This window comes from Hydra vulgaris, chromosome 03, assembly GCF_038396675.1.
Source record: "Hydra vulgaris chromosome 03, alternate assembly HydraT2T_AEP".
Lineage (NCBI taxonomy): Eukaryota > Metazoa > Cnidaria > Hydrozoa > Anthoathecata > Hydridae > Hydra > Hydra vulgaris.
In genome coordinates this window covers 65,503,797-65,531,721 of record NC_088922.1, presented here as the reverse complement: position 1 = coordinate 65,531,721, position 27,925 = coordinate 65,503,797, and the positions used below count along the sequence as shown (strand labels likewise).

Here is a 27,925-nt window from a genome sequence, read left to right as displayed (position 1 = left end):
ATGTATATCACTGAGTCCTCTTCTTTAAGTCTTCTTGGATTATTGTTAAATACTAACTTCTCATGGAAACCATATACAATGGATTACTAAACCAGCATCTGCTTCACTTTATCGTGCTCGAAGAGATTTTATCTCTTCCTCTACAAATCATTTATTTGTCCTGTATGAAATACTGTTGTACACACATTGTAGAAGTAGTTGGACCCACTCTAACTGCCAAGCTTGAGGCTCTCCCCCATAATCGTAAAGTTACATCTCTTTCTCTTTTCTACTAATATTAGCTGCTCAAAGGAGCTATCATCTTTAGTTCCATCAAATAAAATTTATTCTTGCTTGACTCGCCATTCTGCAAAGTCTCATTCTTTAACTGAATCTGTCCCTGCATGCTCTAATAACCTTTATTCACCTAATATTTTTCCCTGCACTTCAACCCTTTAGAACACAAGTTGTTTTTCTTTCTGTAGATTAATCAGAAATATTTCACAGTAAATTTCAAGGACTTGCTATAATTAATAACAACTATATATACTAATAATAACTTTAGCTATTTTGCAACCCTTCAGAATTCTTCAGAATCAGGATAATTTTAATTTGGTCATTTGTTTTTATAACTTTTTAAAAGGTAGGCTAAAGTAGGGTATTTTGGACAGGGAGATAATTTTGGCAAAGTGATCTTGTTAGTGTCTTTGTGAAACTTAATAAAATAATAGTTCCCCACAAAATAGATTAATTTTATGTCATTTTACATAAAGGCTTTAAATAAAAAATTAACTATTGTGACTGTTTAAAATAATTTTGTGTAAATTAACAAATAATGTTATAACATTTTTTTTTTAACTTTTTGTTATTTGACTAACTAATCAGAGCATGAAATGATTAAAAATTATTATTTTAAATAGATTACAGTATTTTTTTAAACTTTTTTTTTTTTTTTTTTGCAATTTTTTGGAAAAAATAAATGGCAATTCAATTTAAAAAATGTATTTTATTAAATTATTAAAAATAATTTAATAAAATATATTTTTTAAATTGAATTGTCATTTATTTTTTCCAAAATTTATAAAAATATATTTTCTTAATTTATTAAAAGTTTTTAATAATTTAAGAAAATTTTTTCATTCATTAAACAATCAATAGAAGTAATTTTTTTATGAGGCGTTTTGCTTAACTTTAATAAAACATTTCAAAAGTTAAGTTTTAAAGTAATTTATTTTAAACAAAATTAAAAACATAAAAACAAAAAAATTTTTGCTTTGAGTTTGAGTTTTTTGAGTTTCTTTTTAGTGCTTATATATTTTCTTTTTCGTAAAGAATTGTTATCTTTTTACATTACTAATTTTTTAATTTTATTCCTAGTTTAAGTTTAGCTAGTGTTTCTTTGTTCAGCGCATTTCTAAAATGTTTAAAAATCATCTAAACAGTTATGGTCAAGCTGTCAGAAAATAAAAATATTGGCATGGTCAGCAATAGCGCTCGATAGCTCACCATTCCTGTCCAAGCCTGATACATACATATATATATATATATATATATATATATATATATATATATATATATATATATATCGTACACCCAGATCAAGGGTGCCACAAGTCAAAAAGTGTCAAACTGAGAAAATCAGGGTTGAACTTTTAAGTTTTTAATATTTTTTCCAACTAAGAGTGCCATTTGTATCTGTCATTTTGTAAATATTCGTTTTAGACTTGTGGTATTTTGGCTCCATGTACAACACATAACATACTATCAAATGACATTCATAACTCAATATCCATAATTTTTGACTTGTGGCACCCTTGATTTGGGTGTACGATATATATATATATTCTTTTCAACATCTTTGCTTCCCACAAGGCTGCAAGAAACCACTATTAGAGTTGGAAGTTACTGGAAGAAAAAAAATGAAGTTTACAGAGCAAGATAATAATTGACAGACAACTTAAAAGATTGCAAATTATATGAATCAGGAAGACAAGATAAAGGAAGCAAAATCCAAAGAACTGATGTTTAAGGAAAAAAACTAGACTATTAAAAGTTTTTGGAGCACTTATGAATAGTCACAGTAAAAGGTTGATAAAAAAAAAGTAAAAGGTAACTTAATGAATGACGAGTAATACGAGAATAAATTTTAGTAGATGTTACAAGAAACGCTAACTCTTTAGAGCAGTGTTCGTTATAATATTTGTAGAAAAGAGAAAGAGAAGCAACATTACGACAATGTGATAATGGTTGGAAGTTGGCTGCAAGAGCAGGTCTAACTATGTTTACAAAGTGTTTTTGCACCTTATCTAAAAGAGAAAGGGAATCATTAAAAGATCCGCTGCAGATATGGCAAAAGTATTCCATACAAAGACAAATTTGAGATTTATAAAGATAAAGAATCGAATCCGGAGTAAGAAAGTGGCAAGCACAATAAAGAGATGCAGCCTTAGCAGGTGCTAATTTTGCAACAGATTTGAAATATGGTTTCCAAGAAAGATCAGAAGTAAGAGATTATCCCAGAATATGAAGAGTTGATGACTCATCGAGTACATCACCATTCATAAATATAGGAAGATCTAAATTATTGTGGTAACAATTGGCGGAGAAAAATCGGGTTTTATCTGAATTAAAGTTCACTAGCCACTGTGAGCTGTAGCAGAAGTGAGATCCTTTTCAAGCTCAAATGCCCCCTCTAAGTAATCAAAGAGTGTTGGCTTCTTATCAAGACAAGAATAAATGGTAGTGTCATCAGCGAACATTGCTACTTTAGGTGTGAGAATATCTGGAAGATCGTTAATGTAAATTAAAAAGAGTATAGGGCCAAGGATAGAACCTTGACTAGTACTGTCCATTGCACAAGGCAACTTGAATATTACGATTGGAAAAAAAGGATTCAATAATCTTAAAGATGTTACCTGATAAGACCTTATGACACCATAAGAAGAAAGCTTATAAAGAAGACCAGCATGCTAAACTTTATCAAAAGCTTTAGAAATGTCAAGAGCGATAGCCTCAACCTCTCCACCTCCATCTAGTGTACGATAAAACCTATCTGTTATTACTGTTAGCAAATGGGCTGCAGAACAAGATCGAAATCCATATTGATGATCAGAAAGTAAGTTATTAGATTTAACATGAGCAATTAAGTGTTTGTTAATTAAAAATTCAAAAACCTTGTTTATGATAGGAAGTAGACTAATGGGACGATAATTAGACAAGTCAGATCGCTCCTCAGAATTTTTTGAAATTAGGGATAACAGATGCTGCTTTCCAGAATGCCGGAAAACAAGACTCTGATAAGCATTTGTTTAATAGTTTTGAAAGTATAGACAACAGAGAACACTTCTGCAAGACTACAACAGGTATGTTGTCCTGATTAGACTCTACCACAAGCTGTAGAAGAGTCTAATCAGGAAATCACAGAAGCTGGAGTAATATGAGTGTCAACAATGGACCAACCTGTTTGTGTATATATATATATATATATATATATATATATATATATATATATATATATACACATATATATATATATATAGGGTGCGGAAAAAGTTCCCATACAAAAGTATAATTTAAAAAAATTATCTGTATGGTGTTTTCTTTCAATATATAGTGTGTTTTTAGTATTCTTTTGTATTCCTTCATACTCTTTTAGTATTTTTTTTAGTATTATTTTGTTTTAAATTAAAGTGTAATTTGTTTCTCTTCTTGTACAGGAACTTTTGCTGTTTATATTTTTGTACAGAAACCTTTTCTGCACCCTGTGTGTGTGTGTGTGTGTGTGTGTGTGTGTGTGTGTGTGTGTGTGTGTGTGTGTGTGTGTGTGTGTGTGTGTGTGTGTGTGTATATATATATATATATATATATATATATGTCAGGCCTTGTTACAAGATTTCACTGCATAATGAAAAGCGTAACGCATTTCCAAATAACTCAACTCATCAAATATATTTTGTATTGTTAGAAGTTATATTGTGTCACCAGGGTATTTTCAAGTACCGCATTGTAATTAAAGTTACTTTATTAACGCATTAAAAATCATACAAACAGTTTTTTTCTCACTATAACAAAATATATAAATAACTAAAGTTACAAATAAAATCTTAGTTCTTATTTGAAAAATTATTTTTATCGTTTTTTTCAAATATGAACTAAATTTTATTTTGAAAAAAGTGTTTTTTCCATAAAACATAACATAATATTTGTTTATTTTCTTATAATTTTACAGTTGGTTTTGGTTATTTTATTAATTGTTAATAAATTTTTTCTTATTTATTTTGTGAACTTTTTTAAATAGTGTTTTTAAACAATAAAGAGTTTTATCAGTTACCGATAACATATTCGTGATCATAGTCTATTTTCATAAATTAAAGGAATGTCATTAAAACTTTATGTTATTGAATTGAGAATAAAAACTTAAAATAAAATATCTTATTAATAAAATATTTACATCAAAATAAAGCATGCATTTTTTAAACTATTATGACAAAAAATAATTTATATATTTAAAAAGAATTTATATATTTAATTCCTTAAGATAAAACTTAAAACAGTTTATTTTCTTTAACTAATTTTTAACAACAACAAAAAAATTATTAAACAAACTGTTTCTTTAACAAAAAAAATCTATTAGTTTACAATTGCAGTTAAATGCTTATTTCTTCTGAATAAACGTCACATAAATGATATCAAAAGATAATTTAAATATTCTAAAAGATAAAAGTTTTTGTGTATCGCAAAACTGCTGAACGCGCAGGCAAATTGTCTTTTTGCAAGCAAAATGCGAGCTGTGTAACGCTTCTTAACAGGGCCTGATATATATATATATAAATATATATATATATATTTATATATAACCCTCAAAGTTAGGAAAAATGAGGTCGGCAATAATATGCCAACCTCAATTTTTTAAAAGATAAGATTACATAAAAGAAATCAAAGATTGAGGTCAACATCAGATTGGCAAAAAAATTTGATACGAAGGTCTTACCATAAAACATAGAAATGAGGTCGGAAATTTTTTGCCGACATCAAACCTTTTTAGGCCGACTTTAATTCCGAGGGTTGTATATATATGTATGTATGTATGTATGTATGTATATATGTATGTATGTATGTATGTATGTATGTATGTATGTATGTATGTATGTATGTATGTATGTATGTATGCTTATATAATAGAGAATAAGGTTTTTATTTTGGGTGATATATTTATACTTTACTAAAATAGGTGGTTTAAAAATTACTAATATAGGCGATTGCCACACCCTTAATTAAATGCCAATTAGGTGTAACAAATTCCATTCAAGAGACAATTACTTTATATGATGGAGATTTATAGTTGTTTATAATATTTCAATTATATTAATGTATTTTCAATGAACTTCCTAATTTCCTAAAGTATGCTGAATTTACCGTATCATTAATAATATCATACTAGGTCTGAAAAATACCATACTAGGTCGCTAATTTTGTCATTTTTGAGTATTTTGTAAAATAAATTTTACATAAAACTTCAACAGTTTGAAGCAATTTTATAACTACTATATGAGGAGTCCATTTGCAAAATACGATAAGTTTAAAAAATAAAAATTTTGAGTTAATTCTATTTTCACATTTCATATAATGAAATCTATCATCTATTTAAATATTAGACCAATTAAACAACTTTTGGTGTTAAAAATGGGAAAAGAAAAAATAAACTTATGTTGATGCGCAATTAAGAGTAATTTAGTTTTTTGCTGTTTTCTCAAAATCAGTTTATTTGGACTTAGCGCATTTTGCAAATGGGCTCCTAATATTATAGATATATCTGCAGGGCATCAATATGCATGATTTTTTATTAAAGCAACCATTGTCTATAAACAACAAAATATGCCGAAATTACCCTACTTTACCCTACTTATTTACATGTCTGCATTTAGAAATTATATCTGATTTTTTGTTTAGCAAATTTTCTAGATCCAAATAAATAACAATTTTCAATTTCTTGCAAAAATAGCATAGACTATTTGGAAAAATATAATTACGGGAAAGTGTAGTTTTTAGATAGACCAGTTTAATTTAAATTAATATATATTTTTTAGTTGCTAATTATATTTTGACAGCATAGTCAGTCATGGACAGGATACAGGGCTAACAACACCGGAGGAGGAGGGCGGCCAGGGGCTTGTGCCCTAAAGACCTCTTTTTTTTAAAAGAAAATTCTAGATATAGAGAACTTTTTTAGAAATTAAAGATTGTGCCCCCCCCCCCCACTTAGGAACCCGTGACATCGGCCCTGGAAAAGGTGTGCAATTGCACTCCAATCTTGACTATGCAAGTAATTATTTTTTTTGAAAGCTTGATCACAACTCTTTAGATAATTAAAAATGCGCTGAAAAAAACTGACAAAGGAAAATAATTACAAACAGGCTAAACTATATAATAAAGAAAGAATTCTTAACGAAAGAGAAATTAAAAAAAAATTAAAACCTATAGCTCTAAAAAAAAAATCAACTAATATAAATCTGAAAAACTAAAACTTTAATACAAAATTATTTTTAATTATGTTTTGTAATTACAGTAATGTTAAATAACTTGTGGTGTTGGTTTGACGAGTTTTTAACTGATTTTTTTTATATTAGGAGAATAGCAAATAAATTTTTTTTTCTTTTTTTTTTAATGTCTAAATAAAAAAAATTTATATGATTATTTTTTATTTATGTATTTTTATATATCAATCAAAAAAAGAATATATAAACAAAATAAAAATAATATAAATAATTTTAATTAAACATTAAATAAAATTAAAAGATTTTTTAAAAATTCTCCTTATACAAAAAAATTCAGTTATAACCTTTTTAAACCAATGAAGAACTATAAAGCTTTGATCTTTTCTAATATTTTTATAATATTAGGCGAACCCTTTTAAATAAAAAAAGCCTTACATTTAATTATCGTTTAATAAAAAACTAACTTTATTTTTAAATTATCAAAAAGTATTTTTGAAAAAAGTTTATTGAAATCCATTTGTTGTTGTTGTTGTTTACAAAATTAAGAATACAAATTGTTTAAAATAAATTACATTCATCATTAAAAAATATACTTTTGAAATAAGTAAAAGTTTTATTTAATATTTTATGATAATTTATTTAATAGCGTTATAAAACTTTAGTTAAAAGCGTTTAGCTTAGTGTAAACAAATTTTATCAGAAAGTTTACATAGTATAACAGAAAAAATAACTTTGTTATGTTTTCGACTATAAAATTTATGCATCAAAAAGTTTATTAAAGAAATTGTTTTCATTGTTGTTTGTAAAATTAATTGTACAATTTGTTTTAATCATAAAAAATACACTTGTTAACAATATTTTTTATTAAGATAATATACTTATTTAAATTAAGATAATTTAAATAAGTATACAATCTTTAAAAGCAATTTCTTGCTTTATTACTATATACTTTATTTAGCGGATTTTTTAAACATTTTCAAAAATCTAAAAAGCTGTGGTTAAGTTGTCACAAAAAATGAATAAATGCGTAGTCAAGAATAGAGTGCGATCGCACGCCTTTCCTGTCCACGACTGCATAGTCTCTTTTGAGTAATTTTTATGTTTAAAAGATTGTATGTGGTTGGAGTAACATTTTTACCATTTGTCCCCAGTTAACTGTTTATCAGTTGTTGTAAACATACATGTGCATACAGGGGGTGGGGGTGGGATATCCTAAATCAGTGTTTTACTGCATACGTACTTTATGGATTATGTTATTAAACTTTATTAAAATACACAAGCCTACAAATTTGAAAATTTCTACTTTGTCATAACTTCCATTAAAGTAATGGTGTGCGGGTTTTTTTTTCCACATCTTATTGGATATTTATCCTTGTTATCCTATATTATAAATGGAGTGAAGTTTTTCTGCAAACTTTAATCATTTATAAATAAAAGGAGAAAGAGAGATTATAAATATTCAAAGCGTACCTTGCTTTAAGCTGTTGCTGTCAGTAGCTGTATTTAATCCCACCTAAGAAAAATTTACATTTTAAAAAAATTGTTTAATAAACTTTACATTAGTATAACATGTATTGCATTAAAAATTACTTGAGGCTTTAGCTTTTCCGTATCTGTCAAGTCCATCTTGGATTCAGTTTTAGTAGCTGGATTTTCTTTAGCTGCTCTTTTAATAGAATTTTTGGTGAAATTAGACTTTGATATTTCACACCCTGATTCTTCTTTAAATGGTTCAATTGGTAATAGCTCAACAAAGTTATCAGGAAATAAACCCACTTTTCCTTTTAACTCTCCCTCAAGCCAACCTTCAAACACTTTAGTATTAGTTATTACTACAATATCACCAACAGTAAGAGCCAATTCATCATCTTGTTCTGGCTCATAAGCATATGTCACTAAAGCTTTTTGAATAGTTTTATTTGATTCAGAAACTAAAAATTAGAGAAATTTATAAAAATTATATAAATGTATATATATATATATATATATATATATATATATATATATATATATATATATATATATAGCCGCGCCAGAAACAAACTAGTAATGCTATTTTTCTGAATACAAAATATTTTTATTCTATATACTAATACATTTTCAGTGACAATTAAACATATAAATTAATAGTACAAAGATTTTGGTTCTTAATAACACTTAAGTTAAAAGTAAGTTGACAACAAAGAATTATTTTAGAAAAATAACCTCTTATTAATTCAAAAAAATTAATAAGAGGTTTAAAAGTTTCTTGATATGATGACCTCATTGATGACCTTTAGCAATCGTTAGAAATATTATCAATTATTTTTTAATGATCTCTTGAGGTAATAAATCACACTTCCACCGCAAAGTTTCTTTAAAATGAGTTTTAGAACCTATTTTAGAAATGGATATCTTGTAGTGCAATTTGTCCCAAAAGAGTTGTATAGGGTTAAGATCAGGACTCTGATGTTGCCATGGTAACAAAATAATGCAATTTTCTTTGAAGATTTTTTTTGTAACTTTGGCAAAATGTTTATGGTCATTATTCTGCTGAAATATGTATTGATCAACCGAGTCTGTCAATTACTATTTAACAGTTTATACATAACATTTAAACTATTTTTTATAATATCAATGTTGACTTGTGCAGTTAACTTACCATCAATAAACTTTAATTTACCCACACTAGAAAAACAGCTTTAAATCATAACAGAGCCTCAGCCATGTTTTACTGTAGGTCTTATTGCAGTACTTTAAAGTGCTTCTTGACATTCTCCACACCATTTGACGATGTTTTGTAGTTTTTATTTTAAATTTGCTTATGTCCGACCAAAGGATACTTTCCTAAACTGTTGGGGTTTATCAACACATTCTTCGACGAACTTAAGATGCTAAGTAGAATAATCTTTTAAACAAATGGTCCTAACCACATGGTCATATAACTTAGCTTCATTTAACCTGGATTTGATTTGGGTAACAAACTGTTAAATTTAAATATTTTCTAAGCTTTTGTGTTGAAATAAATGAGTTCATCTTTGTTTAAAATATTAATTATAGCAATCGTTGCTTTATCAAGTAAAACAACTGGATTTAAATTAACAATATCAAGTGAAAATTATTAGTACCAAATAAATACCATGTTATGAACAAAATTATTTTGATTAATATCATATCTCCTACTATATATATATATATATATATATATATATATATATATATATATATATATATATATATATATATATATATATATATATATATATATATATATATATATATATATATATATATATATATATATATATATATATATATATGTATTTATAACAACTGTACCATAAAATTTGAGACTGGCTTTAAACTTTAATAAAAACTTATAATAACATGATAGAAAAAAAGAAATTTTGGTATGTACATAGAATAAAAAATGCATAATACAAAAATAAAATTTTTTTTATGGCAAGACTTCACATATCTTCTTTTTTATGGCAAGACTTCACATATCTTCTTTTTTATGGCAAGACTTCTTATCTTCATATCTTTGCTTTTATCAAGTATACTGGCACAATAACAAATCCGATGTTTAAGACTTGATATATCACTTGTAGACCATCCATCCTTGTACACATTCCACTAAGGCATTGCCCAAAAATCCTCTATAGCACAAGCTTCTGGCAAGTTTGCTGTATTGTCCTTTTTTTAAACAAATGTTATCTTCTTCGTTTTCAGCAAATTTGTTACCGAATTAGCTTAGTGAGATGTTGCTGAATCAGGCCAAAAGATGTACTTAGTGCCTTTATAATATTTATTATTAAAAGGTTGTAAGCGCTTTTATAAACACTCTTTTAAATAGATCTCTTGGTTTATTGCTTGATTAGAAGGAACAATGCAAGTTGATGTCGCTCCTCGTGGGGAGATTGCCATTCATACAAGTAATTTTTTTTCAAATTTTGCAACGTTATAATACTTAACAATGTCTAGTGTCAAATTTTGATCATTAGAATAGTATGTATTATTACCAGCCATGGTACTATTTGACCAAGTAAAGTAAGATAAATCATTAATAATAAATTCATGGTCACAATATTTTGAATAAAGTCGACCACATATTCTGCGGCCCCTAAGCCTTTGTTTAGGTGTTCTGCCTAGTTATTTTTTTCTTTTATAACAAAGAATAGGCTTTTTAAAGCATTTTAAGATTCAACCGATGCTTTTGCTACAGCCAAGCCTACTAGCAGCCTTTGAAAGTGACACATCTTTGATGGTTAAACATTTTTCTTACTTTGATGCATTTGTTTTGTGTATTAAAAGCAGGTCTTCATCCACTTCCAGCTATCCAACGCGATGGTTTATTTTTATCATAACCGTTCATATATCTCTAATTGTAGCTTCTGAGTAGTCTTGAAATGGTTCCAAACAATGCGTTTTCCAAATTCTTGCTTTATTCGATAAAAATCATGCACACAACTTTTAAAGGGGTTGTTGATTTAGCATTTTAAATTGTTATCTAAACAAAAAATAATCAGACAAATTATATACTAATTAAAAGAGAAAAGATAGAGCTTTAATTTGATACCAAATACTAATTATTTCATCAAACTTACTAATTATTGCTAATAAAATCTAGTCTCAAATTTTATGGCACAGGTGTTATACATACATACATATACACACACACATATATATATACATATATATATAAACATACAAATATATATATGTATATATATAAATAAATATATATATCCATATATACATATATATATTATATATATATATATATATATATATATATATATATATATATATATATATATATATATATATATATATATACATATATATATATATATATTTTATCAAACTTACTAATTATTGCTAATAAAATCTAGTCTCAAATTTTATGGCACAGGTGTTATACATACATACATATACACACACACACACACATATATATATATATACATACATATATATATAAATAAATATATATATGCATATATACATATGTATATATATATATGTATATATATATATATATATATATATATATATATATATATATATATATATATATATACACACACACACATATATATATATACACACACACACACACACACACACACACACACACACACACACACACACACACACACACACACCACACACACACACACAGATATATATATATATATATATATATATATATATATATATATATATATATATATATATATATATATATATATATATATATATCTGGCTAACTGTGATTCTTTTGAGATTTTAGATAATGCCCCAACCAAACACAAATTAAAAAAAGCCTTCCACATTAAATGGGAAAGTCCCTCACTTAATAAACAAACTTTACATTATGCTATAAACTTATCTATTTAATTTTACTGTGATTTTTTTTGTTTTGACAGTTGGTTATTTTGATTGGTTATTTACCGAGTTATTTTGTAATAAATATATTGGTTTATTATGTATAATTTTTGTCCGTGAATATTTCTCTGTAAAGACTTCTATTTTTTAATATTTATTTCAGAGTTTTTTTATTGTAAAATAATCTTTTTTAAAATGTTAATAAATTTTATGAAACATGTCAAGAATAAAAAATATCTTGTTATTTTTAAAAATAATTACTTATTTTATGCTATTACGACATTCAAGAAATATATATATATATATATTTATATTGATTGATTGTTTATGCATTATATTATATTAAAATAATACAAAAACTTTCGAACATAAAACAGTGATCAATATTACTATAATAGAGCAATAAATATTAAGTTAATAGCTGATGATTGCCTCGTATAAAACTTTAAGTACTATTAATAATGCTGTTTTTCATTTAAACAAAATTTAAATATATATATACATATACATATATATATATATATATATATATATATATATATATATATATATATATATATATATATATATATATATATATTATATATATATATATATATATATATATATATATATATATATATATATATATATACTAATAGTTTAAATACGAATATAATATTTTATTCTGACAATTTAGCCATGACTCATTGCATGCTTCAATTCAGCGCTTTCAAAATTGCGCTGAATAAACAAATGTAAACTTAAACTAAAATTAAAAATAAACTGGAAAGAGAAAAAAAAACTTAAAAAAAAAATAAATAAACTAAAAAAAATAAAACTCTTAATAAATGATAAAATGATAAAAATAAACCAGAAAAAATAAAATCATAAAATTAATGTTTTAAATTTAATTAAAAAGTGATTCTCTACAAAGAATTTAGAAAAAATCGAAGTTTTAAAGTTATTTAATGCAAGCCTAATTAATTCGAAACTTAACTATTTATAAACTTAAAACTTAGATATTTTTTAATGTCTACAAAGCAAATATAACATAAAAATTTATCCAATAGTTGTATTTGAACCCTTTAGCCAATACTGATATAACAATAATGCCTCAAAAATGACACAATTAAACAATAAGTGTTACACCAACATTATATTATATTAAAAATATATTATAGGGATGTAGTGGGGATGTAGGAAAAATGATTAGCATTAGACTATTAATTGCAACGTTTTTAAATCAAGCTAATTAAGTTTGAACTACTAATTAAGACGCTTCTAAATTAAAAAATACATTAGTTTTATATTTTTATTTGTTTATGCTTTATTTACTTTATCATTTGTTAATTTTGTTTCTCTTTTCAGTTTATGGTTTGTTTATTTTTAATTTTCTCGTTAAATTAGTACTTTTCAGTGCAGTTTTAAAAACACACAAGTTATTAATATATGCAAAAAACCATGGCCAAGTTATCAAAAAAAAAAAAAATGCTTGCATGGTCATATGAGGTGTGCGACTGCACGCATCTCCTGAGAAGACTTGCTATATGTAATTTTTTTAGGGTAAAATTGCCTTTTCAAGATTGACAAAGCAAACATTGTATCGATATGCCTAGAAACAAAAAGATTATAATGAAAGATCTTTCATTCATAGAAGATCAGAGAAATTAAAGAGTTCAGTTCATTACTCACATTAGAGATAAGGAATTAGAAACAAGAGTTGAAAGGAGAATCAAGAGATATGTAAGGAAATACAGGAAGAAAATGTTGGCAGATGGCGCTTGTGAACACATAAGTGAAAATGAAAAATATATTGCTGTATACCTTGAAGTCAATAAGTGTATTTCAGCTGATTATGGATTAAAAGTGAAAATTGCAACAAAAGCAAGTTTATGTTTAGAAGGTAACTATTTGGTTTATTAATTTTTTTTTATCCTTATTATCCTTTTATAAAAAAACTTCTTTATAGTTTATAATTCATATAGATTCTAAAGACGAGTTTGAAGCAGAGTGAAGACAGTTCCAGTCCAAACACGTAAAGTGATTAAAGAAAGGCAAACACATGCAACTGTCATTTATGATCATAACATTATTACCAGAGATTATTTTGTAGGAGCAACAACACCTTTTATAGCAGCAGCAGCAACATCTTTTTTGGCAGCAACAACACCTTTTATAGCAGCAACAACACCTTTAAGTGCAAGAAAAGGGATCAGTTAAAGAGATCAAACAATGTTTATTGCTAGTGTAATGAATAACTTAGGAGTAGAAACAAAATTAAATAGACTATAAGACAGAAACCCTATGAAACTGTAGCACACAAAGGTATTGAAATATGAGAAAACTATAGAGATAAATTAGGAGGTAAAAAGCTTGTCTTCATTTTAATGGTAAAGTAGTTTGTCATATTGAAATAAAAGTTGAAGCAGAAACTTACCCATGACTGAATTGCTGTTTCTGTTACAAGCCCAGAATTGGGTCATAAAGATGAAATTTTTCTAGAAGTTGTACAAAGTAACACTAGAAAAGTACTTCATCAGGTTTCAGTTATACAAAACCTTAAGAGTATTTTGAAGTGTTTGACCAGGTTTTGACAAGTGTTTTGCAGTTTGTACAAACACTACTGCTACAAATACAGGCAGATTGGATGGAACAATTATAATTTTAACAAAAATTTAGAAAAAAAACAACACTGCTTTGGTTAATGTGTAGAAATCATATTTAAGAAATGCGCATTAAACATGTATACAAAGCTATAACTGGGATTAAACATTTGTACAAAGCTATAACTGGGATTAAACATGTGTACAAAGCTATAACTGGGATTAAAAGCAAATGTTTAACTAATAAATTTCATTCCAACCTTAGGAAGTGAATTTATTAATTTCTGCTCTTGATGCAGTATATAGATTTAAAGGGTTTTCTGAGAAATCACTTTTGGCTCAGGCACACACCGTTTGTATTTTGAAGCAAAGAGTTTTCTTTGAATAACAACTTCTCCAAGAGATGATTACAAGCATCTTGTAGAATATCATGCAGCTCATTTTATGGCAGATCCATATATCACCTGGTTCTTGAAATTTCATCACCAGTAAATAATTATCTATATGAACAACAAAAAGAACATGTTTCCAACAAATTTTTCAAGCACCCATGTTTCTGAAGTCTATTCTTGCTAAGCATTCTGTTTTAAATGACTTTAGAGCTTCCAATAATGCATAAGTAATACAAAAAAAATGGATCTTAAGCTGTTTTCAATCGAGATGACGGGTTAATGCTAAAACAAAAAATTGGGGACCAATTTTGACAAAAAATTTAACTGAAGCCACTATTATGTTACTATATTAATTTTTATTTTCTATGCCTTTTAATGCCTTATTTTTTAAACGGTTTGTTTAACAGTATTTTGTAACGTTTTTTTCATTACCTGATGTATGTATATATATATGCATACATATATACATATATACATATATATATATATATATATATATATATATATATATATATATATATATATATATATATATATATATATATATATATATATATATATATATATATATATATATATATTAAAGATATACAATTGGTTATAAACAAGAGAAGAGAAAAATATTTTGTCAGTTTGATTTGTTATGTAATATGATGGCTAAAGAACAACTTCAATTTACTTTACAAGCAATACAATAAACTTTATAACAATTATTTTTATGCTTAAACATTCATAGTATTAAACTTTTTAAAGTTAAAAGTTAAAAAAAAATTGGTTTTTAGACTAGAACTAAAATAATATTCACAAAGAATAAATAAAAATAAAGTAAAAATTAATAAAATAAGACAAAAAATAATAGCAAAAAAAAAAGAAAGAAGGAAAAAAAAAAGATTGTTTCATAATTCTTCTACTTTATTTATTATTGTTTATTAAACTTCTACTTTATATTGTACATATTTTATATTTATTATACATATATTATATTTATATCTACACTTATAAAACATAAAGTAGAAGTATCTACAATTATAAAATCTTAAGTCTGATATATCAGACTTTTAAAGGATTTTTGCTTTAGTAGTAAAGTGGTATGTTTAATAAAAAAAAAAGAAACAACATATTTACCAATAAAAATATTATTATTTTTGAATGGAGGAAAAACTCAATTACATGTAACTTCAAAAAAGTGTAAACTTTTATACAGTTTTTATTGGTTTATTTATTCTTTTTTTTATTGGCCATTATTGTTTAAAATCATTAATTATTAAAAATATTTTCAAAACTTCAAAAAATTTTCAATTTTATCAAACTTTTCAAAATAGGTTAATAGAGTTTTTGTTTCATTTATACTTTTAAAGCATTACTATTATTAAATTATTTATATATCATATATAATATGTAGTTGAATGTCTTATCTGATATCCAACTACATATTATATATAATATATAAATAATTTAATAATAATATATGATATGTAATTTGCATAAACATACAAATGTATGTGCATAAAAACTTATCATAAAATGCAACCACACAAACTGGTACCATGTGTTTCAGGTAGAAAACTTTTTAAAGTGTACACTTTTTTCTCTTTCAAGAATCTTTTATAAAGTTATTAAATTTTTTCAAAATTCTTTATTAGTGATGTTTATAATACAACCTAATGCTTCAAGTTATTTATTTCCTTTGTAAACAAAAAAGAAATAACTAGTGATGCTTCCTAATTAATTCTAACGCTTCAAGTAGTCTTTTGTAAACATTTTAAGATCATTTTAATATTAATACTCTTTTAAAAATCAATGAAAAGATTTTTTCTTTTTTTGTTATTCTTCTTGACAAGTTTTTTTTTTTGAAAAATTCAAGTGCAGGCTGTAGGTGCCATAATTTGGACACCAAATTTACATTTTTAGAAAACAAAAAAAAAATTATATATAAAAAAAATTAACCCCCTAAATATTTTTTTCTTTGAGGAGTTAGGATCACATTCATACCAGGATCAACTTTTAAACCATTATTGTTTATTTATTTATAAATGATTTGCTATAACGCCTTCTGTCAAAAATGATTATAGGCAATTAATGCCACCATATACTAGTCATAAGCAACTTAATGTCATAGGAGACTATTAGAAAAACACTTGGCTCACAATTGAGAGATTTGAGGCTCTATGCCTTTCGAAATACCATCTGTTTTTCCATGCATCAACCTTGCTTAACAAGGTTCGTGTTTTGGAGTTGAAGGTGGGAAAGATTGTACACAGTAAAATTATAGAACACAGTAAAATTGGAGAGTATCAACGATTGACCTTGATACATTAAAATCTACTTTGAAAAAACAAATAATAAAATCCAAACATATTTGGATTTTTTTATTTTATTTTTAAATTTCTCATTTTACAACAGATATTTATAAATACTAATTTTAAGTTTAATATTAGCTTTTAAAAATCATTTATTACAGAAATATTTTACGGTAAAATTATACTTATATACAGCATAATATGTAAATTGCGAGCATATTTTTTAGTTTAAACGCTTTAAAAAATAATCCTAACAATAAGTTTATAAATAATAATGATAAGTTTATAAATAATAATGATAAGTTTATAAATAATGATTATTTTGTGTGGCTAGTTAGATGATTAATTTTTAAACAAGATTGCAAGTTGAAAAATTAATTCTTTAATACAAACTATTTAAATACCTCTAAAGGAAATAAAAACCAATTAAGTTTACAAACTATACATTTAATTAAATTAAAGAAGAATTGAAGAAGGATGATAGAAATATAGAAATGTATATATCAAAAAAGTCATAAAGCTCCTTAAAAATGAAAGAATCAATGGTCCTGTTTAAATGGGCTACCAAACATCATGTCGTGTTTATATTAAAGATAATAATTAAAAAAAGTTGAGCTAAATTTATTTGATCAAATTTAGTAATTTTTAGTATATGACCTCATTATAAAATATTAATTTTAATACATTTTTTATTTCCTTTAGATAAAAAGTATTTTTTTTAGATACATAAAAATACTAATTTTTTTTTACCTACAAACAGCAAATCATATTTATTTGTAATGTTTTTCAAAAAATCCCAATAAAAGTTTGTAAAAGAATGAAAAAAAAAATAAAAATTTTTTGGTTTTAAGATTTTATTAGCACAATTTGTTTTTAACAACTGTCAGAATATTTTTAAACTTTTTATCTTTTATACATTTTTATGGTGCCCTTGTACATAAAAAGAAGACATTTGTCATCTTATAATATATTCTGAAATTTTTTTATCTTTATTTAAACAAAATAAACCTTCTACTTTTATAAAGGTCATTTAATGCTATAACTTTACAATTTACATATACATATTAAACTTAAAAATACAGACAACTTCTATTTAACTAAGATAATTTGACAATAAACAAACAGTTTTTTTTTTAATAACAAGTTATAACCAATGAACAAACATATATACCTGACCTTTATTTATTTATTTTTCTAATGTGAAGATTATAAATATAAAATAACTTAACAAATTTATAAATATATTTATAATTATTTTTATATAAATATGAAGATTAGAAAATAAAATAATTTAAAATTTTATGAAAAAAGTAGAGAAATTAAAAATTATAAGAATTTCTACATTTCTTGTTGAAAGTCTACAAATGATGGTTTATAATAAAATCTAATAAGATATAAATGCGCTTGAAATAAGTTATCAAGACTGCAACATTCCTCAGTAAAATCGCATTTTTTAAAACTTCACAATAAATTGGACTAAAACGACAAGTTTAGTTTTTCTTCAAATGTATATACATTTATTATTTAATCAAAAAATTGAGCTCAAAATTTTTTTTAACATTCTCTTTAATATGAACACAACATGTGTTGGAGTTTTAAATAGTAGAATTAATGTTGATGATGAGCAGCTGATGTTAAAACTAAATATTGAGATTTTTTTTCACAGTTATGGATAAAAAAGAAAGAACTTCAGTCAAAAGTTAACTAAAGCTTGCTTCAGCTAATTTAATTTTTAATTTTAAACTATTTTTTTTAACCTTTAAAGTTTTGTACAACTTTTAAGAGTTGATGAGGCTGGTGACTGTATATATATATATATATATATATATATATATATATATATATATATATATATATATATATATATATATATATATACCTATTTAGTCAGTCAATGTATACTAGAGCCTCCGGCACACTATCGTTCACTGAGGGGAAATAGAATTTTACTTATAATTTTACTTATACATTTATATATATATATATATATATATATATATATATATATATATATATATATATATATATATATATATATATATATATATATATATACACATACATATATACACATATATATTTTGTAATGATTTTTTCAATTTTCAATTTTTTAAAGAATAAAGATAAGGTTACTTCCTAATTAAAAAAAGAATATTTAAAATTTTTTCAATTTCATTTTTTTAAGAGGGGTAATTTAAGGGTAAAAAAACACATTTTTGATAAATTTTTATATTGCTTATGACAAAAATCAAATTTCTGCATTATACTTATATATTTTCAACTTAATGATGTATTAAATCAATTAAAAACCAAGAAAAGTTAAAAGTTATTGTACAATAGCTTTTTCTTGGTGGCCAATTTTTCATTATAAATTTTATGCAAAAATCAACTTTTTATACTTAAAAATTTTCTGGCTATATCTGTAGTAAAAACACTTCTATTTTTTGTGTGGATTTGAACTTTATAGAGAATTATTCTTTTAAAATCTTTGTTATTTAAAGTTATGAAAACCTAAATGATATAACAAACAAACATGCTTTAATGTTTAATAAAGAAAGCTTGAGTTTATCTGAGTTTATTTTTTGTATTGCTCTTCTTATAAACAAAATGTATTAAAAAGATATAAGAGCACCAAGTACCACTTGTTTCATGATTTGAGAAAAAACCACACATTGATGTTGACTAGTAAATTTCTATCTTTTTCTAATTTATTTATTTGCCTACCCAAGGTTGGGTCACAACAGCCACAGAAAGTTACTTATTGTTTGTTTTGTCTATAATTACCATTTTTTTTAGCTGGTGTTACAGGTTCAACCTTTCAACTCCAAAACAAAAACTGTTTTTGTTTTGGACTTGCTTAACATTAATGATGCTGCTGTTTTGGAGTATTTAAAATATTTATTTTGGTTTTATATTTAATTTAATTTTGTAAAGAAATTCTTAAAAATTCGGTACTTTCTAAATTGATGAAAATTGTAGATTTTTAGGTGTAATAGCAGTCTATTTTTTTTTTTTTTTAATCTATTTTCACTTTTTTTTATATCTATTTTTAAATGCGACAGAAATACATTTCTGATAGTTTTTACTTTTTATAAACCAGCAACACCTAACCCTCAAATCGTCGTGCTATAGTCACCAGATTTTCATGAAATAGATCACCAAAAAGATTTTCATAAATAAGAACTAGAATAAGTCAAATTTTTTATGACAATACTAAGAGTGGTTTAACAATTTTATAATTTTTGAGTAATATAGTATAGTAAGTGCATTCAAATGACTTATTAACGACAAGAAATTAATGACATATTACTTTACTAATTAATTATTATATAGTAACTATCATACCACTAACTAATAATGTCACAAGCAGTTCGTATAACAAAGCAATTAGATAATCAAATTAAGAAGTTTGCTGTCATTATTTACTTAACTTATTATTAACTTAACCAATTGTTGACATTTATTTAAGTAATTATCACCTTAACCAATAAATGGATTTAGTTGATCTTTTTCGTATGTTATTAACTTATACAGAATATAGAAAAAAACCCTATACAGCAAATCAGATAAAAGTTAGTAGCTCCAGGTAGCAGCTGTGGCACAGTGGTTAAAGCACTGGCTTCAGAACCAAGAAGTTCAAGGTTGTTGTGTAAAAGAATTTTTTTTTTTTTACTTAATCCTAAAACATTAAATACAACATTTATTGTATTACTAAAACTAATCTAAAATAATTTTATTATGTAAAATAAAACCTGAAGAATGAACCAAGTCAAAATTGCGATGTGGAGCTGCTACAGGCTTTAGCTACAAGTTTTAAAACAATATAAAAAACTATTAAATTAGAAATGAAAAAAAATCCAAAAATAATAATTATTAAGTACAAAATATATTTTGAAAAACTGAAAAAAAAAATTTCACTCACAGTCTCTGGCTTGCCATTTTCTAATGGGTTAACCTTCTGAATAGGTTTTTTTGGATCCTCCACTTCTTTTGTAACCTTTTTTAATTTATTTCTAGATAAATCTTCAAGTTTTAATCCAAAACCAACACCACCTTGGGACTTTGTACGCTCTATCTTTGTATCTACAATATTTAAAAAGTACTATAAGTAAAAGATTAACATTATGGGTGAATACTATTATATAAACACAAATTTTAACAAACATAATTTTGTTTATTATATAAACACAAATTTTGGGATAGCAGCTGATTGATTTTCAGTGATCAGCACCAGCTTAAAGCTGAAATTTTATAAAAAAACAATATATAAATTATATTCCAATTTTAAAATCTAATTTATATATATATATATATATATATATATATATATATATATATATATATATATATATATATATATATATATATATATATATAATGTGAATTTCAATCCAAGATGAAATATTTATTTCATTTATAGGGTTTGTCAGCCCAGACCATAACCCCGACCATGACCTTGGCTATGGTTTATCAAACCCGGCCCTAGCCCCGGTCAAATATCAGCCCCAGTCACTTACTATAATAAATATTATACAATAAATATTATATAATAAACATGCTAGGTAAATATTATATAATTAATAGCATATAATAAAATAAATAAATTACCCATTAAAAAAAAGAAGATATTTTAAATCCTTTTAAAATCATTTCATTTATATATATATATATATATATATATATATATATATATATATATATATATATATATATATATATATATATATATATATATATATATATATATATATATATATACAAGGCTTGTGATTAAGAAAATCGTCAAGCGTGATTACGTGCGCTCGAGATAACGTTGGCGAGCGCGTTCATGAAAATTGCTGAAGGCGATGCTCATAAAAAGCTTTTCATTTTTTATATCTTTTTTTATTTGTTACACAATTCTTTCGTCAAAAAATGTTTGAATTAGTATCACACTCATGAAACTACTTCAACGAAGTAGATTTTTATACTTCCAAACTTCTTGTATATTGTTAGATCGCGATTTTATTTTTAACTATTTGTTATAAAAAAATAATATCAAACAAAAACACAACTTCTTATTGATTTAGTATTGAAGTATAATTTAGTGACTTAGTTTTGCTTCGTTGTTTTGATATAAGTATTTTAAAATGTTACGCTGTAAACTTAATTAACGTTTAATGGTTTTTATATTTCTTGATATTTTTTATTCTAAATAATTATTTAATTTTTTTCTAAAATTTCTTTTTTAAATTACGTTTTTTTATCTTAAAAAAATAACACAAGAATAATTTGAAATAATAATAAATAAGAATAATAACTTTCCATTTAATAAATATTGACATCATTATTTTGTTTCCTATTCGAATGTCCTTGATTGCGAACATTCTAAACAACAGAATCGTTTTAAATTTGAGTTAAAAAAAATAAATAGTTAATAAAAAACCTCTACTATGAACAAAAACTAATTTTAAAAATTACTCTATTATTAATATTTATTTTTATTATAAACGATGTGTGGAATATTACAAACAATAAATCAAATAAATCTTACTTGATATTTTCACAAGATTAAAAATACTGCAGCTGCAGCTTCAACTTTTTTATAATGGTTTTCTAATTTTCTATTCTTATTTTATTTGTGCATTTTTGTATTCACATTGTGTTTCCACGTGCACATTCCATTATTGAAATTAGTGACTATTAACGACTTCAAACTGCTCATTCATTACGTTAGTGCAAAAGAGAACGACGTAGTGCTTTTTATATTTTATATTAGTGCTTTGATAATAGAATATCTTTAATAAAAATTTTTTTAAAAATATTTTATGAAAATATAAAAAATAATCCCGAACTATTAGACTAGCGTTATTTTATATGCTCGTTATAAGCTGAACGAGCGTTGTTTATTGCGCCTAGAACGTTCGAAAATACCGTTTACGGGCGCGTTTTACGAGCAGAGCGCCATCGCGCTCGCTTCATCACAAGCCCTGCTAATTTATTATTGCTCTGTTCTTTATATATATATATATATATATATATATATATATATATATATATATATATATATATATATATATATATATATATATATATATATATACACACAGAAAAAGGCAAAATAGAACTAAAATTCCAGAAATATAAAGATTAGAAAAACAAATATCAGAAATCTAATTTTTATAATGAAAATAGAATCTTGTGTCTGATATGAAGGCTAGTCTAACAGATCTGGTAATGAAATAACATCTGCCATCATTAAAATTTCAGTGTTTATCTTAGAGTTGCATTCTTAGATAAAAAACCTGACTCTGTGATCAGATTTTTATCTTAAAAACTTACTTTTTTCAGATATGTTCAGATTCTTAATATAATTATAAATAACTTTTTATATAATTATAAATAACTTTGCGAAGATTTTTGTAACTTTAATTCAGTAAGCATAATGATTCCATCTTAAATTTGAACTTATCTATTATTAACATCATTTTGTTAGCTTGTTGCTAGTAAAACCAAAAAATGAACAAATAAAGTGAGCTCAAAGTAAAAGATAATTTAACAGCATTTCAAGTAAAAGTTAAATTTTGAATTAATGAGCTTATAACATAATATAATAAATTTTAACATTTTTCAGAGTCTAGAAAACCATCATGTTTTCTTGGTTACAACATGTAGACTGATCAGAAAATGTCACAACGTTGTGAAAATTTTACTTTAGTGGATAAGACGTCGACATTTGTAAATTTTTTTATTTCATTTTATTTTCATTATGTGATATACTTTGTATTTAGATAAGTAAATATAAGTCAAATCTAAACAAAACATCTGTTGTAAACATCTGCCAGATGCATCTGTTTATGTTTACAGTAAATTTATCAAGATAAGAGCAAAAGAATAATGCGGTTCAAGCATCAGACCAAACAATATGTACTTTTTTATGTCTGTTAGAGATTAGAAGAAATACTTTGAACCTAATTTTAAATGGAAGAGCTGTTACTTTACTGTTAATTAGATAAAATGTTATTAAAATTTTGTCTTGATTTCCTGTTAATTATGTAAAGAGAAAGCAACATTTTACAATTTAGCCAGAACCCAATGAGTACTTTAAAAACTGTATTGCATGGTCTGAATTCTGAAAACACAACTGTTGTAAGAATGCATAAACCGTAATGTATCAAGAAATTTTATCAATTAAGTGGTAGAATACTGGAAAGTTATCTTCTTATCTTGTGAATAGTCAACTAAACCTTGAAAGATATAAAGATGCTTTTAAATAAAAGCATATATTTAACATTCTTAAAAAAAAGTGCTGTTATTTTCTTTTAATTTACTCTGCTAGTCACCATAGACTAACATGTTTCTGCATCAACATGACAGATTTTTTACTCACACAATGTGAGACGCATTTGACATTTTTTACTGACAGCTCATGCAAGTACAGTAAATTATTTTTTAACATTTAAAAAACAAAATAAATTGGTTCTTGGAAAATCAACATGAAGGCTTGTGAAATAGTTGAAGATTTACTAATTTTTTATAAAAACATCTAAAAGTAGTTTATTTATTAGTTAATAAATAAACTACTATTCTACAAGTTTCCAGTAAACATTGCATACTGCATATATTACATTAAATATCATTTCCTTTCTTTCTATATAAAAATTTTCAAATATTCGTAATAACTAGGGAACAGAAAGCACCTATGGTGCATGGGTTTCATAGAATGGCACACACATCAAAGGTAAGAATTTTATTTGCAGTAACAGTATGTTAACAATGCTTAATATATGTAAATAAAATAAAAAAACTAAATTGCATTCAAAAGGTTCATACTAATTTTTAATTATTTACCAATACAGATAGTGATTATGAAGTCCTTAAAATGGCTACAGCTAAAAATTAAAAAGAATTTACCTTCATTTCAAATAACCTAAAACCTAGGAACAACACTATATTCCATACTTTTATAACAAATTTGTTTTCTACTGATTTAATAAACTTTATTAGAGTGATTTCAGAAAAAAAAATTCTTAGTCTTATCTGTAAATATAAACTAACTTTACTTAGAGTTAATTTAAATTTCTTTTGATGTCAAAATAATTTTTTTTATTTTTGTAAATTTACTACAAATTGTCACTAACGATAATATTAAGATATTATGATTAATTTTAATTTTTTAATTAAAAATGTTATTTATAAAGTATTAAAAACAAGTTAAAATCTAACAAAACCTGGAGTATCAAGATCAACAGGAGAAGATGGTAAATTTGGAAGAGCTAGTGGTTGTGTAGGTTTTAATTCTTCTTTAAAAATTTCTACAAAGTTCGATGGAAACATTCCAACCTTTCCATTTAATTTACCTTTCCACCATCCTTCGTCACTATCATCTAAAACTTCTACAATTTCACCAACCTCTAATGCTAATTCATCATCCTGTTCAGGTTCATAGCGAAAACCAACTATTGCCTTTTTTGTAGAGCTGGTAATTTTTGTAGTAGCTGATAATGATGATTGACTAGGAGTGGTATCTTTTATAACTTCAACAAAGTTACTAGGGAAAACTCCGCGCTTTCCATTGATTTCCCCCTCCCACCATCCACCATCCTGTATACTGACATTATTTATAACTTGACCAGTTAAGAGTGCTAATTCATCTGGTTGTTCCGGTTCATAATCAAAACAGACTTTGACAGAAACTAAAAGAATAATTAAAAATAAAAATAAGTTGCTACTGTGAATGATAAAAATACTGTGAATAATAAAATGTTTTATTTAATCTAGGAATTATAAGCTTTTAAAAGGAAAAGCAGAAAAAAAAATTGCTAGAAAAACAAATTAATATCGCAATTTTTTGATCAAAACTTTTTTTTGGAATTAATATCGAAAATTATTTTAAGGGATTAATTTGAAAAAAAAAAAATTGAAATTCATTTTGAAGGAACAATGTCGAAAATGCCTTTATGGAATAATATTGAAATTTGGATTAAGGAATAGTCAAAAAACTAGCAAAGAGGTAGAACATGCAAGGAGTGTTGCTATATTGACTGACAAATAGGTAGAACATGCAAGGAGTGCTGCTACACTGGTAGAGGGTTTAGTTTGGGCAGGCAGTCTATCAATTAAAAAAAATTGAGTCATAATCTTTTTTTTTTTAGTCACTTTTCAAACTTATTCTTTTTTGAGCTAATTTGATCTTATTATTATAATTTCAGTTTTATTGTCCATTTTGATATTATTCCAGAAAGTCCCATTTCGAGCTTATTCAATTTGGCTGTTTTCGATACTGTTACTCCTACCCTTTTTAAATACTAAATAAATTGTAAATGTTTATATTTATTTTAAGAAAACTACTTGAAAAATGTTTAAAAAAAATTATATATATGTTATGTACAAATGGTTTAATAAGCATTAATTTTATCATTTGAAAATACAAAAGTTAGTTAAAATGTTTATAATAAAACCAAGTGTTTTGTGATTAATCCTCACACAAACCTGTTAGTACCACACTTGTCTTTAGTTTCCATCACTTTTAATGTATGTAATCATTTTATAACTATGATTACCATTTATTGCAAAAAACAAAACAAAAAAAAAACAACATTTTTTTAATGAAAATAAAAATTACAATTTTGAACAAAAAATAAGGAGTTTGAGTTCCAAATGAAATTATAATTAAAAAAATATAAAAAAGCTTATGGACAACTAATGGGATCAAGACTTTTAGGTTAAAGGAACAATCAATATTTGAACCTGGAGTCCTTAGTTATAACGGCAGCAAGAAGTCCAGGACTCAGGGACTTCAAGCTTAAAAACAACGAATTCCAAGTCATTAAATCTCTCAAATTTTTTTTTAAAGCAGATCATAAGTCAAACAAAATTTTAAAGCTTCTGGGTACCAGAGGCCAGGATAAAATAGAGATATGAAGCCAAAGTCCTTTTTGGAACTCCACATCCCTGATAATAGTTATAATAATAATAATATTATTATTATAAATAAAACAAGATGGCATTCTTTATCATAACTGTAGTAGCCCTCTAAAGTCTTAGGGAGGTGAGTTTAAAAAATATATATATAAATCTATATGTGATAAATATATATTGACTTTTGCTAAAGAAATTTAATTAAAAAATCTATTTAACTATTAAGATTTAATTGAATTGTTTTCAATATTTAAACAGCCAAGACTTGGTTTAGTAATTATTTTATAGAACCTATCCTCAGGCCAATTATTAGGCCAGCTTTCTAATAACTAGGGCTACATCTTAACCAATCAGGGCTACCCAATGCGCACAGATATCCATGAGACACCTAAACAATGTCTTATGGAGGTCACAAGTTGGTAAAATGTACACTGGACATTCTGTGGCTCCTTGGTAAATTTCAAAAAAAGCAAGGATTAGCTTCGATAAAATAAAAGCAAAGGGTTTAGGGACTGTAATTAACATTAATGAATTAAACTGTAAATTTTCTGTTTATTCTTTTTTTTTTAACCCCAAATAACAAAAAAGAAATTTTATTAAAAAACAAAAAATTAAATTAACTTTTAGTAGGATACACATAATACTAAAAATAGAATTATAAAATTTTAGGAGAAGATAGAATATACAGAAGCTATATATTGGGTTAAGGATAATTCATGAGCATTTTTTTCAAATTTGAAAATGCACGCAGAAATAAAATGCATTGGCAAAATGTTTTATGTTGTTTGAAAGAAATGTTTTGCTCTACAAGATAGTGTGTTTTGATTTGTTAGTTTTTTTTATTTTTGTGTATTTTCAGATCATTAAAATGGAATGTCAAGTGGACAAAACTGAGCATTTTCGAC

At 25.1% G+C, this 27,925-nt stretch overlaps 1 protein-coding gene across 1 annotated transcript in view; it reads right to left on the bottom strand.

Moving 5' to 3' along the window:
* LOC100211329 (SH3 domain-containing kinase-binding protein 1) overlaps window positions 1-27,925 on the bottom strand; it is a 36,958-nt gene that overhangs the window by 7,417 nt on the left and 1,616 nt on the right. The window contains exons 2-6 of the mRNA XM_065794006.1: window positions 25,331-25,795; window positions 21,043-21,203; window positions 20,873-20,924; window positions 8,064-8,404; window positions 7,944-7,986 (exon numbers count right to left, since the gene is read on the bottom strand). Of these exons, the coding sequence (XP_065650078.1) occupies window positions 7,944-7,986; window positions 8,064-8,404; window positions 20,873-20,924; window positions 21,043-21,203; window positions 25,331-25,795 (1,062 nt within the window). The remainder of the gene's footprint in view (window positions 1-7,943; window positions 7,987-8,063; window positions 8,405-20,872; window positions 20,925-21,042; window positions 21,204-25,330; window positions 25,796-27,925) is intronic.